This window comes from Haliotis asinina, chromosome 11 (assembly GCF_037392515.1).
Source record: "Haliotis asinina isolate JCU_RB_2024 chromosome 11, JCU_Hal_asi_v2, whole genome shotgun sequence".
Taxonomy (NCBI): Eukaryota; Metazoa; Mollusca; class Gastropoda; order Lepetellida; family Haliotidae; genus Haliotis; species Haliotis asinina.
The window spans coordinates 11,812,651-11,826,036 of record NC_090290.1 but is presented as its reverse complement, the minus strand read 5'-3'; the positions used below and the strand labels follow the sequence as shown (position 1 = coordinate 11,826,036).

General features: G+C 39.9%; 1 protein-coding gene across 4 annotated transcripts in view; it reads right to left on the bottom strand.

Moving 5' to 3' along the window:
• Positions 1-13,386, bottom strand: part of LOC137255778 (telomerase reverse transcriptase-like) — a 49,576-nt gene that overhangs the window by 11,372 nt on the left and 24,818 nt on the right. For all 4 annotated transcript variants that reach the window (XM_067793304.1, XM_067793305.1, XM_067793303.1 and 1 more), the window contains exons 11-23: positions 12,748-12,907; positions 9,381-9,496; positions 8,974-9,068; positions 8,279-8,366; positions 7,043-7,113; positions 5,833-5,946; positions 4,256-4,352; positions 4,023-4,060; positions 3,431-3,559; positions 2,656-2,712; positions 1,932-2,035; positions 1,224-1,314; positions 424-594 (exon numbers count right to left, since the gene is read on the bottom strand). In XM_067793304.1, the coding sequence (XP_067649405.1) occupies positions 424-594; positions 1,224-1,314; positions 1,932-2,035; positions 2,656-2,712; positions 3,431-3,559; positions 4,023-4,060; positions 4,256-4,352; positions 5,833-5,946; positions 7,043-7,113; positions 8,279-8,366; positions 8,974-9,068; positions 9,381-9,496; positions 12,748-12,907 (1,331 nt within the window). The remainder of the gene's footprint in view (positions 1-423; positions 595-1,223; positions 1,315-1,931; positions 2,036-2,655; positions 2,713-3,430; positions 3,560-4,022; positions 4,061-4,255; positions 4,353-5,832; positions 5,947-7,042; positions 7,114-8,278; positions 8,367-8,973; positions 9,069-9,380; positions 9,497-12,747; positions 12,908-13,386) is intronic.

The following is a 13,386-nucleotide window of genomic DNA, read 5'->3' as shown; positions in this document are numbered from 1 at the left end:
GTCCACGAGTAGCAGGTAATGCATTCACTCAGTCTAAGTAAACTTTCCCTCGGTGCTTTTCGTTACGCTCCACTCCTGAGTCTAACAAAGCCTTATGGGAGGTTGCGTCTGGTAACCTTTCAGAATGACCAATCCGAACACAGCTTACCAAATGGCGAAAATGGACATTCAGACATACCTTTTGAACTTTTCATCTCGAATAGGTTCGTACCCGAACGATTCCAAATGCTATTTAGCGTATGATTCATACTCGTTGATGAACAGCGTGCACATTACAACCATGACAACGGTCAGTAAACAGTTGCTGAAAATAGTGGTTTTGGTGACATTCAAGGATGTCAGCTTCTACTAGGCATTGTTAGACTCAGTGGTGGAGTGTAACGAATAACACTGAGACTAAGTTTACTTAGACTGCATATTCACCTGGTCTACAAGTAGGCAGTCAGTCAGCTGTACAGAGCGGTTCCGCATGTACCGAATGAAGTCCGGTTCATACTCCCCCAGAGTGAATGTCTCACGGTGGTAAGTACGCTTGAGTCGTTCCCCTGCCAAGTGAATACTGGCCCATCTTCTGGTAATGTACTCATCTTCAGACTAGGTATTACAAAAAATAACAAATGAATTAAACATCACAGAAGCAACAAACTGATCCCTTGCTTGTTTGATGAATGATATAGTCCTGAGTACACATTCTAAGCCTGATGGTCACTGGCAGGGTGCCAAATAGCTTGCTAAATTAATACACTTTTAAATCATGGAATACTGTGACTTAGCACACTGGTCACTTCACTGTTGCAATTTTTGTCTCCAAGTTCACATGTGATTTGATAAAAGAATAAGAGAAGTGGCGCAAATTGACCCCACCCAACAACAAAGTTTGAACCATTCAGTTTGAACATAAGAGAGAATACATAGAATTAAGGCAACTGAGTGAGTTTCAAACTGAGACACAGTAAGCCAGAAGAATTTGTCAGTGCTTTCAACAATATTTAGCAACATGTCAGACTGACAGAACAATGATTATATTTTTCAGCATAAATCAATCATAGGATTCCGACATAACTAAGAGGGGCAACTTCATGGGCACAGTGATGTGCTTAACACAGATTTCACCTCAAAGATATCCATTTATGTGGGTGTGTGGAGTTTACCTAAAAGATATCAATGTATGCCCATATCACCTGCCACTAATGTTCACCTGTAACAAGTCTCTGGCACCTTACCTCTAAGATGTCCTTGACTATAGAGTAGAGTTTCTGTTGTATTATTGAATCATAGCATTTGTTGATGTCTGTCTTCACAAAATACAGTTGCCTGCAATGTGAAACAAGGGATAGAGGCCTGCAATGTGAAACAAGTGACACAAGCCTGCAATGTGAAACAAGGCATAGAGGCCTACAGTTAGAAACAAGCATAGAGTCCTGCAATGTGAAACAAGGCATAGAGGCCTACAGTTAGAAACAAGCATAGAGTCCTGCAATGTGAAACAGGTCAGAGAGATGTGCAATATGAAACAAATGATAGAGGTCTGCAGTGTGAAACAAGTGAATGAGGCATGCAACCTGAAATATCATGCTGGCATTTTTAACCCAGTAGTCTTCAACAAAGACCAGAATGTGAAATAGTAGCTTGTAACAACTTATAGAGGTGAGTCACAACAGACAGTACTCTGTGATGAACACAACGTTACTGTTTAGAAGGATATCTGACATTCCATTCTCTTGCTTCACTCTTAAAGGACATCTGTTGGTAGATGTATGGAGACTTGAAGATTATCTATCTGTCAAAATTGTAAAATGCTGTTTTTCTTTGCTTATTATGCTATTGCAATTGTAGGGGGTGGAAGTTGAAAATTTGTTTTTTCCAAATAAAATATTCCAATTAAGACCATGCACTCCAGCTTCGCAAGGACTGGCAATAACATCACCAACCGAGTATCCTGCCGTGCTTGTCTCTTTACAGCAAACTCCCGTAATGTCTCATAGATGTCTTGGAAACCAAATTTGGAACTCTTTAGAAGTTCTGGTCTTCGGTGCTGCAACAGTATGCAGGAACTGTAGCTCACTTGCATATGTCGTCAATGGTTTATGATGCCAATGAAGATGGGCATTCACCTAAAACTGAAGCTAGCCACTCTGGCAAGTCTCACATGATGAGAAATGTTTCATTTTCATGAATGTTTTGCAGTACATAGTAAAGAGTGTTGTTCTTGTAAGTTGATGTAACACACTAACACACTCTTAAAATATGGAATGCTGTATTGGTGTCCTTGTTACAGGAAGTGTAATTCAGAGTTACTGCCCTTGGTTCATGTTGAAGAATATAACAGACAGTTTGGGACCGGCAGTGTCTTGGAGAATGGCTATGTCTACAAGAGAACATAAGGGTATTGCAAGGATTTTTATAATCTGCCTGCATTTCTATTGGCTGAATTGGAAATAGGCGATTAGGACATTTTTGAAGTGATGGAAGATCTTTTTGTGAAGGGAGGTAACTTTTTGACAAACCGTCTAAGATTCAAGGTAATACTTGGTATGACCATTCATTACATCAACTTAATGAAAATATCATACAACAGAATCTGTTTCAGCAATGTCATGTTGTGATATAGAAAATATATAAGCACAGACAAAGTATAATAACTGAAAAACTCACAACATGGTACTGAAGAATACTCAAACAGGTTCGCAGCTGAGAGTTGATGGACAGTTTCTGAAATAACAAAATCTTTGAATACATTTATCTTGAAATATGTACAATAGATGTGTGAGCCCCACTTACTGAATGTAGTGCTGAAAACCTCAGAAAAAGCAGTTTGTGTGCGGGTGTGTCTATGTGTCAGCATATGTATACCAAACAGCAAAAGAAACGCAACTGTTTTTTCTGTCAAGTATCTAAATAGAAGACATACACATGAAAGATTACTTTAATGAGCATTTTCTCCGAACTTGTGTTTCTTTTGCTATTCAGTGTATTTGTAAATGTGAACATAAATAGTGCATATCTGTGAATGAGTGAGTGAGTAGTGTATGTGTTAGTAAGTGTGAGTGTAAATGTGTATGTCAGTGAGTGAGTGAGTGAGTGTGTATGGGTATATTATCATAAAGAATATAGCGCAAGAAAACTTGCAGTTGTGGAAAAACTAAAGACTCGACTCTGAGCTATAAGTTGATTTTCAGTTTGAAGAAAACCTTCAAAGGCCTTCATGTGACACTTTCAATTGTACAGCTAACCATCTAGAGACTATTCCAGTCCAAAACTCCTCAGTTGATCACATCTTCCATGTTTATCTGCACCATGTCAGATAATTCCACCTATGACAGCAACTGAAAGCCACTACACCACATTATAGTAGTATGCTGCCAATGTCAGTCACTACACACATCTTTACAGCAGCATCTAACATGGCAAACACATCATCAGGCTTCACCTTCTTGGTCCAGGGTTCTGGTTTTCTGCCCATGTTGACCACCGGTCTCAGTGACGTCAGTTTCGGCAGGAAACGCAGGTAAGAGATTCCCAGAGCTTGGTCACTGTCAAGGAGGTGCTCCACCTTTGTCTAAATGTGTGAGTGAGTGAGTGAGTATAGAGTTTATCTCGCACAATAGACAAACATGTGTTTCATTTTTTGTGGTGAGTGAGTGAGTGAGGCTTTACGTCACTTTTAGTAACATTCCAGCAATGTTGTGGCGGGTGACATCAGAATTGGGCTTCACACATTGTACCCATGTGGGAAATCGAATCCCGGTTTCTCAGTGTGAAAAGCGCCCACCGCCCCCATACTTTACAGATGATCAAGAGCAGTGATGAACAGAAATACATTTTGACTCTGAAACAGTTGAAAATTATTTAATGGATCTTGGAAGTGATATCCAGTTTGTAGAAATAAATAAGGAAACCAAGAACAAATTTTACAAAGTTTGTGTACCTGTACTCATTCAAGGCTTACAAAGTGATCTTTGAAGGAAAACGGAACGTCAACTGTAAACACAAAACTCCTTGACTGGAGGATTGGCTGTTACCTGAGTAATGGGAGACATCATCTTCTTCTGCCTCAGAGCTGAGATGAGCAAGCACATGAGTGACGTTAACAGACTGGCTGACATAGACTTCATGTTCAATAACGAAAACAATTCAGCAATTCTGAAGCTTGGAAATTGAAGAATAGTGGTTTTGGTCTTTGATGTTTTTTGTTGCTTTTATTTTGTCATTTGTGTTTACTCCTGCAGAAAGTGAGGTTACCATGGCCACCTACATGTAAGCGTCCTGGTGTGGAGCTTAATCCAAACATTCTTCCTGTAGTACACGACACGATTCCTGTAGATGTTCGTGTTTGTCACGTAGAAGAACGCCTGGAAAAAGGAAACACTCCACATTAATTATCTCAAAGAGTATGTACTAATACGAAATAAATAAAATGATTTTTAACTTGACATCTTCTGAATACATTTCATTACATTACACGTCATGAAATACAAGGAAAATATACTGAGTAAGAGTGAGTGAGCTTATCAATATTCCTGCAATATGATGAGAGGGATACACCAGAAGGTCACGAAAAATGGCCCTTAAGTGGGAATTGAACCTGGGCTATTGGCATGACGAGCGAATGTTTCAATCACTCAGCTACCAATGTACCAGTATACACTACCTATCAAAGTTTGTAGGGAATCAATATTTTGCCATTTCTTTCTCAACATATATAGGTTGTTTTTGTTTTTATTTTGTCCTTCATTAGTCCCCACACATTCTCAATAGGGCTATATCAGGGCTGTGTCTTGGCTAGTCTAAAACTTGAACATTTTCATTCGACAACCACTGTTTTGAACATTTTCATTCGACAACCACTGTTTTGAACATTTTCATTCGACAACCACTGTTTTGTGTAGCCTGCAGTGTGCTCTGGGTCATTATCATGCTAGAAAATCCAATTATCATCATACAGTGTTGGGCTGTTGTGAGGAGGTAACTGTTTAAGATGTTTACATATGGTTTCTGCATCAAATTTCCGGTGAAAATACACAACAGCGTCACTCCATATGGTGATATCCCACCCATATGTGAAACTTCAGGCTGTTTTGGGCGCTGGTAGATTGGTTTCTTGATATCTTTTGTCCAAATTTTCACACAAAAAGTCAGACAGAAGTTTCATCAGAAAAGAAAACATTATCCCAAACTTGCATCAGTTTAAACGTCTTTCTTTTCGTGCATCTTTCAACTATGAGTGAGGGCATTCTGTGCTTTTTCACCCAATTAATTCTTGTTTGAAGGTTTATATACCTGAGGACTTCCCCTATTAATCATCTCAGCCATTCTAAATTCTTTTCCTACTCCCTGCCTCACCAAGTTGTTGGTCATCTAGTAAACTTCCTTGGCCTCTATGCCTGTCTTACGCTCAATAACAACTCCTGACTGAACATCCTTCAAAGTTCTGTATACAGTAGGCCCAGTAGAGAATGTCATGTCAACCAGCGAAGTTTTTCGCATTAGCCACAATCCTTTCAAAACTGTAAAACTGTGGAACCAGATTTCTTTTCTCTTCTGCAGTAAAATCTGTCATGTCCAAAAAAAGAAGCTGTCTGATACACAAGGGGAGATGACTCTTGGTGTAGTATGGTTCACTCTTAAGCCGACAAGAGTTACTTCCCATACTGAGGTCCTTACTACGCAGTGTAACACATATTTCAAAATTCTGTTATCACCATTAGGAAACAAAGATTTTTTCCATAATTTCTGGGAATACTGTACAAATGACAGCAGTTCCATGTGGGGAACAGAACCAGTTATTTGTTGCAGCCAGCAAACACTGTAACCTCTTGGCCATCTGACTACCTTGATGACTGGACAGATGAATGAGTTGAGAAGCCACCACAGTATCTGGGCCACACGACGCACACGGAAGGGATGTCCGCCGGGCTCAGGTTGGAGACACTTGTAGGACTTGACCTGGAATGAGTGAGTGCTTGGCTGGATGGCTGGTTATTTAAATGAAATGACTGGGAGAGTGAGTGAGTGTTTCAGAGTGTGTTGGGTGAAGAGTATGAGTATGAGTTAAGGTGTAACAATGCACTTAAAATTATTTCGCTCATATGAAAATGTGCATGCGTGTGTATGTCTGGCTGCTTGTACTGTATTTAGCTCACTCAGATGCCATGCAGTTTAGCATTAATACCCCACTCAGACACATTACTTTGACTCTGACGCAACCAGTCCTTGTTGTACCCGTTAAGCATCAATGTCAAGCATCAGTCAGTGACCAAGTACCAAGTTTTAGTACCATAGGTCCATGAGTAATCAAGTGAGTGGGTGCATGGGTGAATATTTCAATGAGTGAGTGAGTGACTGGAAAGGGGTATATTTCAGGTGAGTGGGAAGGTAAATATTTCAATGAGTGAGTGAGTGACTGGAAAGGGGTATATTTCAGGTGAGTGGGAAGGTAAATATTTCAATGAGTGAGTGAGTGACTGGAAAGGGGTATATTTCAGGTGAGTGGGAAGGTAAATATTTCAATGAGTGAGTGAGTGACTGGAAAGGGGTATATTTCAGGTGAGTGGGAAGGTAAATATTTCAGTGAGCGAGTGAGTGGGTGGAAGGGGTATATTTCAGGTGAGTGGGAAGGTAAATATTTCAGTGAATGAATGAGTGGGTGGAAGGGGGTATATTTCAGGTGAGTGGGAAGGTAAATATTTCAGTGAGCGAGTGAGTGGGTGGAAGGGGGTATATTTCAGGTGAGCGGGAAGGTAAATATTTCAGTGAGCGAGTGAGTGGGTGGAAGGGGGTATATTTCAGGTGAGCGGGAAGGTAAATATTTCAGTGAATGAGTGAAAGAGGATGTGACGGTAAGCATGTGTATCTCAGTTTGTGAGTGGATAGAGTACTACAGACAGAAGATTTCAGTGAGGTGTGCATTTGTGCGAGTGAATGAGAATGAATGACAGTGACTGGGCCTATTTTAAGCACTAAGAAACTGTCCTCTATAGCTGGAAGGAAAGCGTAAGTTACAGCAAGCCCAACAGGTTGGACATGTGATAAACAGATGCACCTTGACATCCATCATGAGCTGACCGAGGCAGTACTTCTCATGTCGACCCAGTGACACAACATCCTGGAGATCTGGTCTGATGTCAAGGCAGGCTTGTCTTTGTATACAGCACTTTACTTATTGGCTGTTCCACACTCAGCAATGTGACCAGTAAGTAAAATGCAGCATATTCCAGTAGTAAGTAATGTAGACCTGGGCATAGATTTTCGAAGCTCTCTTAGCGCTAAGATAGTCATAAGTGCCATACATTAACATTAGCTTCTCACTATCTTAACGCTTAGACTGCTTCGAAAATCAAGACCCTGGTAATCAAGTGATTGATGTTATGAGCAATGATCACTGCAGATGAGTGAGTTTAGTTTTACGCCACACTCCCAAATATTCCAGCTACATGGCAGCGTTTAGTAAACAATCATGTCTAGACCAGACAATCCAGAGATCAGCAGCATGAGCATCTATCTGCACAGCTGGGATTTGATGACATATGTCAATTCAGTGAGTGTGACCACCCAATCCTGTAAGTCACCTCTTACAACAAGCATATCTTACTGAAGATCAATTCTTGCCAGGATCTGCAGCCAAGTCTCATCCCATGATTCATTAAGTCAAATAAATGGAATTGCAATAATTTCTTCACAGTAATGCATCCTTGTAAAGTCATCCCAGCTCTAAGTTACCATCAGCCTAAAGGATGGAGCGACAGTTGTCCCAGAGCAGAGTGTTTCTACAGGATAACAAAAGGGAGACGAGCTGTGACAACTGGACACCAACTCCTCTTACCAACAATCATGGACAATACCTACAATGATAATAATTCTTAGAATACTACCCCTATATTGAAGGTGAGGGTGGACCCATCTATACATCAGGAATCCCCCGGGTATGTTCCTTAAGGCACTCCAGGAAAAAGATGGGGTTTCCTTCACTTCAGCCTGTGGAGATTACTAATGCTGATCGTGTTTGAAGGACCACAAGGAAGAGAGACACCATATACCCTTGGACTTACTCAGATTCAAGCTAAACCTGTGGATTCAGAAGTTTAAAAGGCAATCAAGTATTACAAAGATGTAGTCATAAGGATACTGAAATATTGGTGATATTTTCAGCTCCAGAAAAACAAGTAGGAAACAAATGATGTCCAAGTGATACTATTGACCTTGTATGCTTCAAAATATTATCAAGGGTACAGATGCTAATTTCAGTAGCTAAAATGATCACCTAGTAAGATAAGGATACGCTTGAAGAAGACCTTTCTGTTGTGGTCATCCCCGAACACATCCACTGGGAAGACTTGTAGACACAGCGCACGCAGGTAAAGAAACACCTGAAGTCGTGAAACAATTTTTGTGAGTATGGTCTTATGACACTTTTAACAATATTCCAACAATATCTCCATTGGGGACACCAGAAATGGACTTCACATACTGTACTCATGTTAGGAATTGAACCTGGGACTTCAGAGTAACAAGAGAATGTTTAACCACTAGACTAACCACTGTCCCTGAAACACAATTTCAAAATGAATAAGTCAAAGCACAATGTTATGTAGGAGCTGAGTTGCTTCTAAAACTGCTACGAGTGATATCCTGGTTATATCAGTGTGTCAGCTGGATGTGGAGGAAGGTTTGAATGAGTGAGTGAGTATGGTTTTATACCTCTTTCAGCAATATTTCAGCAATATCATGGAGGGAGACACCAGAAATGAGCATTACACATTGTACCCATGTGGAGCATCTAACCCAGGTCTTCAGAATGGGGAGCTGACGCCTTAATCACTACCCTACCGCCTGAATGTTTAAGTGATGGAGATCTTTGTCACATACCAACTTGTTGAAATCAACAAGCATGGCTCCCAAGTTTTATTACCTGTGTGCATATTTGAAAATGAAATGTACCCTGGGTACAAACAGCAGTAGTAATCAGTCCGTCACCTGTCTCTGTGGTGTGAAGTCGTCCAGCAGTTGGCCTGTCATCAGTCCACTGTAGCTGGTCCTCTTCTGGGGTTGGACATCAGGCTTTGTAGCACCTGGAGTGAGTGAGTGAGTGAGTGAGGGAGGGAGGGAGGGAGGGAGGGAGCAAGCGAGCGAGTTATATGGCGGCAGTCTGTAAACAATCGAGTCTGGACCAGACAGTCCAGTGGTTAATAGCATGAAAATCAGTCTGTGCGAATGACTGACCATCCGATCCCATTAGTCACTTCTTATGCCATGTATGGGATACTGAAGATCAATTATAACCTGGATCTTCATAGGTAAGTAAGAAAGTGAGTGAGTGTGTGAGTGAGTGAAAGATCTGGAAAGGTAATACTAGGGATATTCTCTCAAAGTTGGACGCATACCTCTCTTGAAAATAGGAGCAGACAACCTTGGCATTCTGTTAGATGACCTTGACCTTTTAACCATCTGTGTGTTAGTTCTGCAGTAGTGGCTGAGCAGAGATCTGTATCGACACTTCCTGGAGCAGGAACATACAAAGTCACAATACCAATTGATATTTGCCAGAACATGATGATATTAAAATCAATTTGAATTTTCAATTCTTAAATTCAGTATGAAGGCCAATGGCCCACGTTTAAACAAATACAAAATAATCAAAATAATGACTGGCATTCTCAGCTGAAAAAACAACAACCACATTTAGCAAAATATTTATCTTATGACATGTTAGAAGAGTTTTAAACGGAAAAATCATAAATATATACATTGGTATATATTTTTATTTAAAATAGTAATACAATGGGCTTTTTAGAAGGCAAACCTGAAACACAGAATGTACCTATTCTATTACACTGGAGAATGCCACACCATCTACCAATATTAACTAGTAAAGTAAAGGAGCTCACATATACATAATAAACACATCTCTTCCTGGGGTATCAAATAAAAAATATTCAACTGACAATAGAAATTTATGTTCTTTATAGCCACATGCTTTAATTAAGCCATAAATTTAGAACACTAATTTTGTTAACATCAATCTTTAAGTCTTTAAACTGGTTCTGAGAAATATCTTGAGGAATCTGACACCTGAATGTTGTGGAATTACATCAGCTGCTATGCTAACCTGTTCTTTCTCATGTCGGTCTTTCTTCACACGACATAGATGACAGTACAAGTATGTTAATAAATGAAATTCAGTCAAACATAAAGATATGCCAGTTTTGCAAAACATGTCAAAGTTTGAGAATTTAAGGTGCTTCAAGTACCTAAACCCCTGATCATACCAGCTAGCACTATGAGGTTGAGTGGACAAACTGCCATGGACTCTCATACCACACTGTTCTACAATATACCATGGAAGATCTTGTGTAACACACTAAACTTGCCCCTTGCCAAACTTTCCCCACCCTGAATCAACTTTAATGGCTACTTCTTTCCCACCCTTTTTCTTAGACCCTTGAAAAAGTCAGAAATTATAGTTAGCAATTAGGCCAGCTGGGAAAGATGATGGACCATCAACTGACTTGGGATGAACTGCAAGTCTTGTACACAGGCAAAAGGGGTCTTGTGTGATATATCTATTAATCAACATCTATCATGTCTTTTTCCATAAAGTTTATGTTGTATTTCAATCTTATTGTACACTAACAAGTCACTATATGTTCCAATTAAGTCGCTTTGGACTTAAAAATAAACCACTGCTCACTTCTGCACTAATCTCTCCCAAATATAGTCCCTTTTCTTTGTTTCCTATCTGTCTAACATTGAGACTGTAGTTTGGCTGAACTTAATTTAACAGATATTGCATGCATTCACAGTCTAACTACCTAAATTGTAGGCATAAAAGTGAAAAAAAAAATATTTTCTTTATTTCTGAAAGTACTTATCCTATAATCTCCCCTTTTGATATAACAGTAAGGGTGGGAAAGAAGTGATCTAGCTAGGCCAAAAACTTCCCCTTTTGATATAAAAACAGGAGAAGGGCAGGGCAGAGAGAGAGAAAGTGGTCTAGCTTGGCCAGAATCTCCCCCTTTTGATATAAGAACAAGGGTGGGGAAGAAGTAACCTAGCCTGGCCAGAATCTCCTCCCTTTTCACAGAAAACAGAACAAAATAACCTATTTTTATACAGGGGGGGGGGTGGTGGGGGGGGGGTGAGGGGAATGCCCAAACTTGCTACAGGGTAAAAATATTCCAGGACAAATCTTCCACAGGGAAAGTCTGGTCTAAGCCAGAGTCTTTTTGCAGTAAAAATGGCCTGTTACACCGGGTTAGAATGTATCTTCACTAACCCATGGTTGTCACAAGAGGTGACTAACAGGATCAGGTGGTCAGGCTCACTCACTGGGTTCACACATGTCATTGATTCCCAGTTGAATAGATCAATGCTCATACTATTGTTCACGGGATTGTCTGGTCCAGACTTGATTATTTACAGACCACCGCCATGTAGCTGGAATATTGCTGAGTGTGGTGTAAAGCTAAACATTGCTTGTGAAGTCATGAATACCATAAGGAGACAGTTCACATGCGAGACAACCTAAATAATCTTATATCTTTTCATCCTGCCATTTAAGTTTACATAAAAAGAATTTCTTTACTGCCATTCAAGTCAACTATTTCACTAGATGTTTTTGCTCGAAAGGTTGATTCAATGAGCAGAGAATCGAATTCACATCAGGTATCACTCTGAAAGTCACAATCTGTATGAGAGAGATCCAAGGAACACAGAAAATAATTAACAAGACTGCTGCCACTGGCAGTCTAACATATCACTGTTAAGATTAGATTCATGTCAACCAATCATCACGTGAATACTGAACCAACAACAGATTTCTACTGAATCTGTACCAGAAGAAAGCATAATATTATCGTTGTGTTTCCAAGGTGTTTGAAAACTGTCTGAGATGTATTCACTATCTTCAAAAATCTGGATGTGTTCATCAGCATCAAGTGGAATACAGTCTCTCAGGTTTCCAATGCTCGCATTCAGATCACCCATGATGATACATCGAGTGTTCAAAATATCTGGACAATAAGTGAGCGACTGAGTGTAGTTTTACACTGCTTTTAGCAATAATCCCAGAAATATCACGATGGGGACACCATAAATCGGCTTCACATATTGTACCAAAGTGGGTAATCAAACCTGGAACTTCAGCTTAACAGGCTAACACCTTAACCACTTGGCTACTCTCCCACGAAAAAAAGGAAGTGTTCCAATTAGTCCAATCCTTTCAACAATCTTGAATCACTCTTAAAGATGAACTTACTGGACAAATGTAAACACCTACAAATAAAATATTATGTGCAGTTCCAGAGGATGAAAATACAATCAACAGAACTATATCATACATGATATACATATTTGCTTGAAGACATATAGCAACACCTCCTCAGGCATTAAATTCACTTTAATACATACATCATGCTCTTGAAAGGCAAATTCAAAATGTTTACATTCTTCTAGCCTCCAACAAATCTTATTATGTTGAAACGCAAACAATATCCTCATCATGGAGTTTAATATTAGTCCATAAACATTCCATGCAATGAATTTGGACTCAGAGCTTGAGTTGTAAACAGGTAGCCACTAGGCCCAGCCACCTTGCTAGTTGGTCACGTAACTCGTGGTTTCATGTGCACTCGCTTCACAGTTGAAGCCATGTTTATGTCTTAATGGGATAACGTCTGATGTCAGATCATAAGAGCCTGTCAATGTATCACTGTGTCAAAATAGTAAGCTGTCTATTAAACAATCACTTACCTGTGGTTCTGTATGATCTTCTGACACAGAGGACCAATGTGTGTTGTGTGTGACTCGTCTGTGTTCTCCGTCCTCTCCCGGACAACAGCAGTTTGATGGAGGATCTGGTCACTCAGGCAGATGCCCCCTTCCACAGACGGCTCCAGGCCACTCAGACAGACTGCAGCAGGCACAAGACTCACTCTCATCTTCAAAACTTTTTACTAGACACATACAGTAGTAGATCATAGTGAGTCATCATTCCATAGACGTGCATGATAATTAACTCTTTCAAAAACAGTTTTCATAAATTTAGTTTTGATTGAATTAATTTCAATTCTTACCTACCAGGGCCCCGTTTCACAAAACTCTCGTAAGCCTAAGATCTCGTAAGTTTTCTCGTAGCCATTGTGCCTCCTATACTGAAACACAGGAGCTATGGATGCTACGAGAAAAGTTACGAGATCTTAGGCTTACGAGAGTTTTGTGAAACGGGGCCCAGTTGACAAGTCATCTCAGCTACAAACACATAGTTTCCACTCAATTTTCCAATGATTGTTAAGAAAACTGCAACTATTTAAACAACATATATTAGACAACCAGTCTGGTTTAACATGGCTGTCTATGGGATAGATCAAAAGTAAGTTGTACATATGGTGC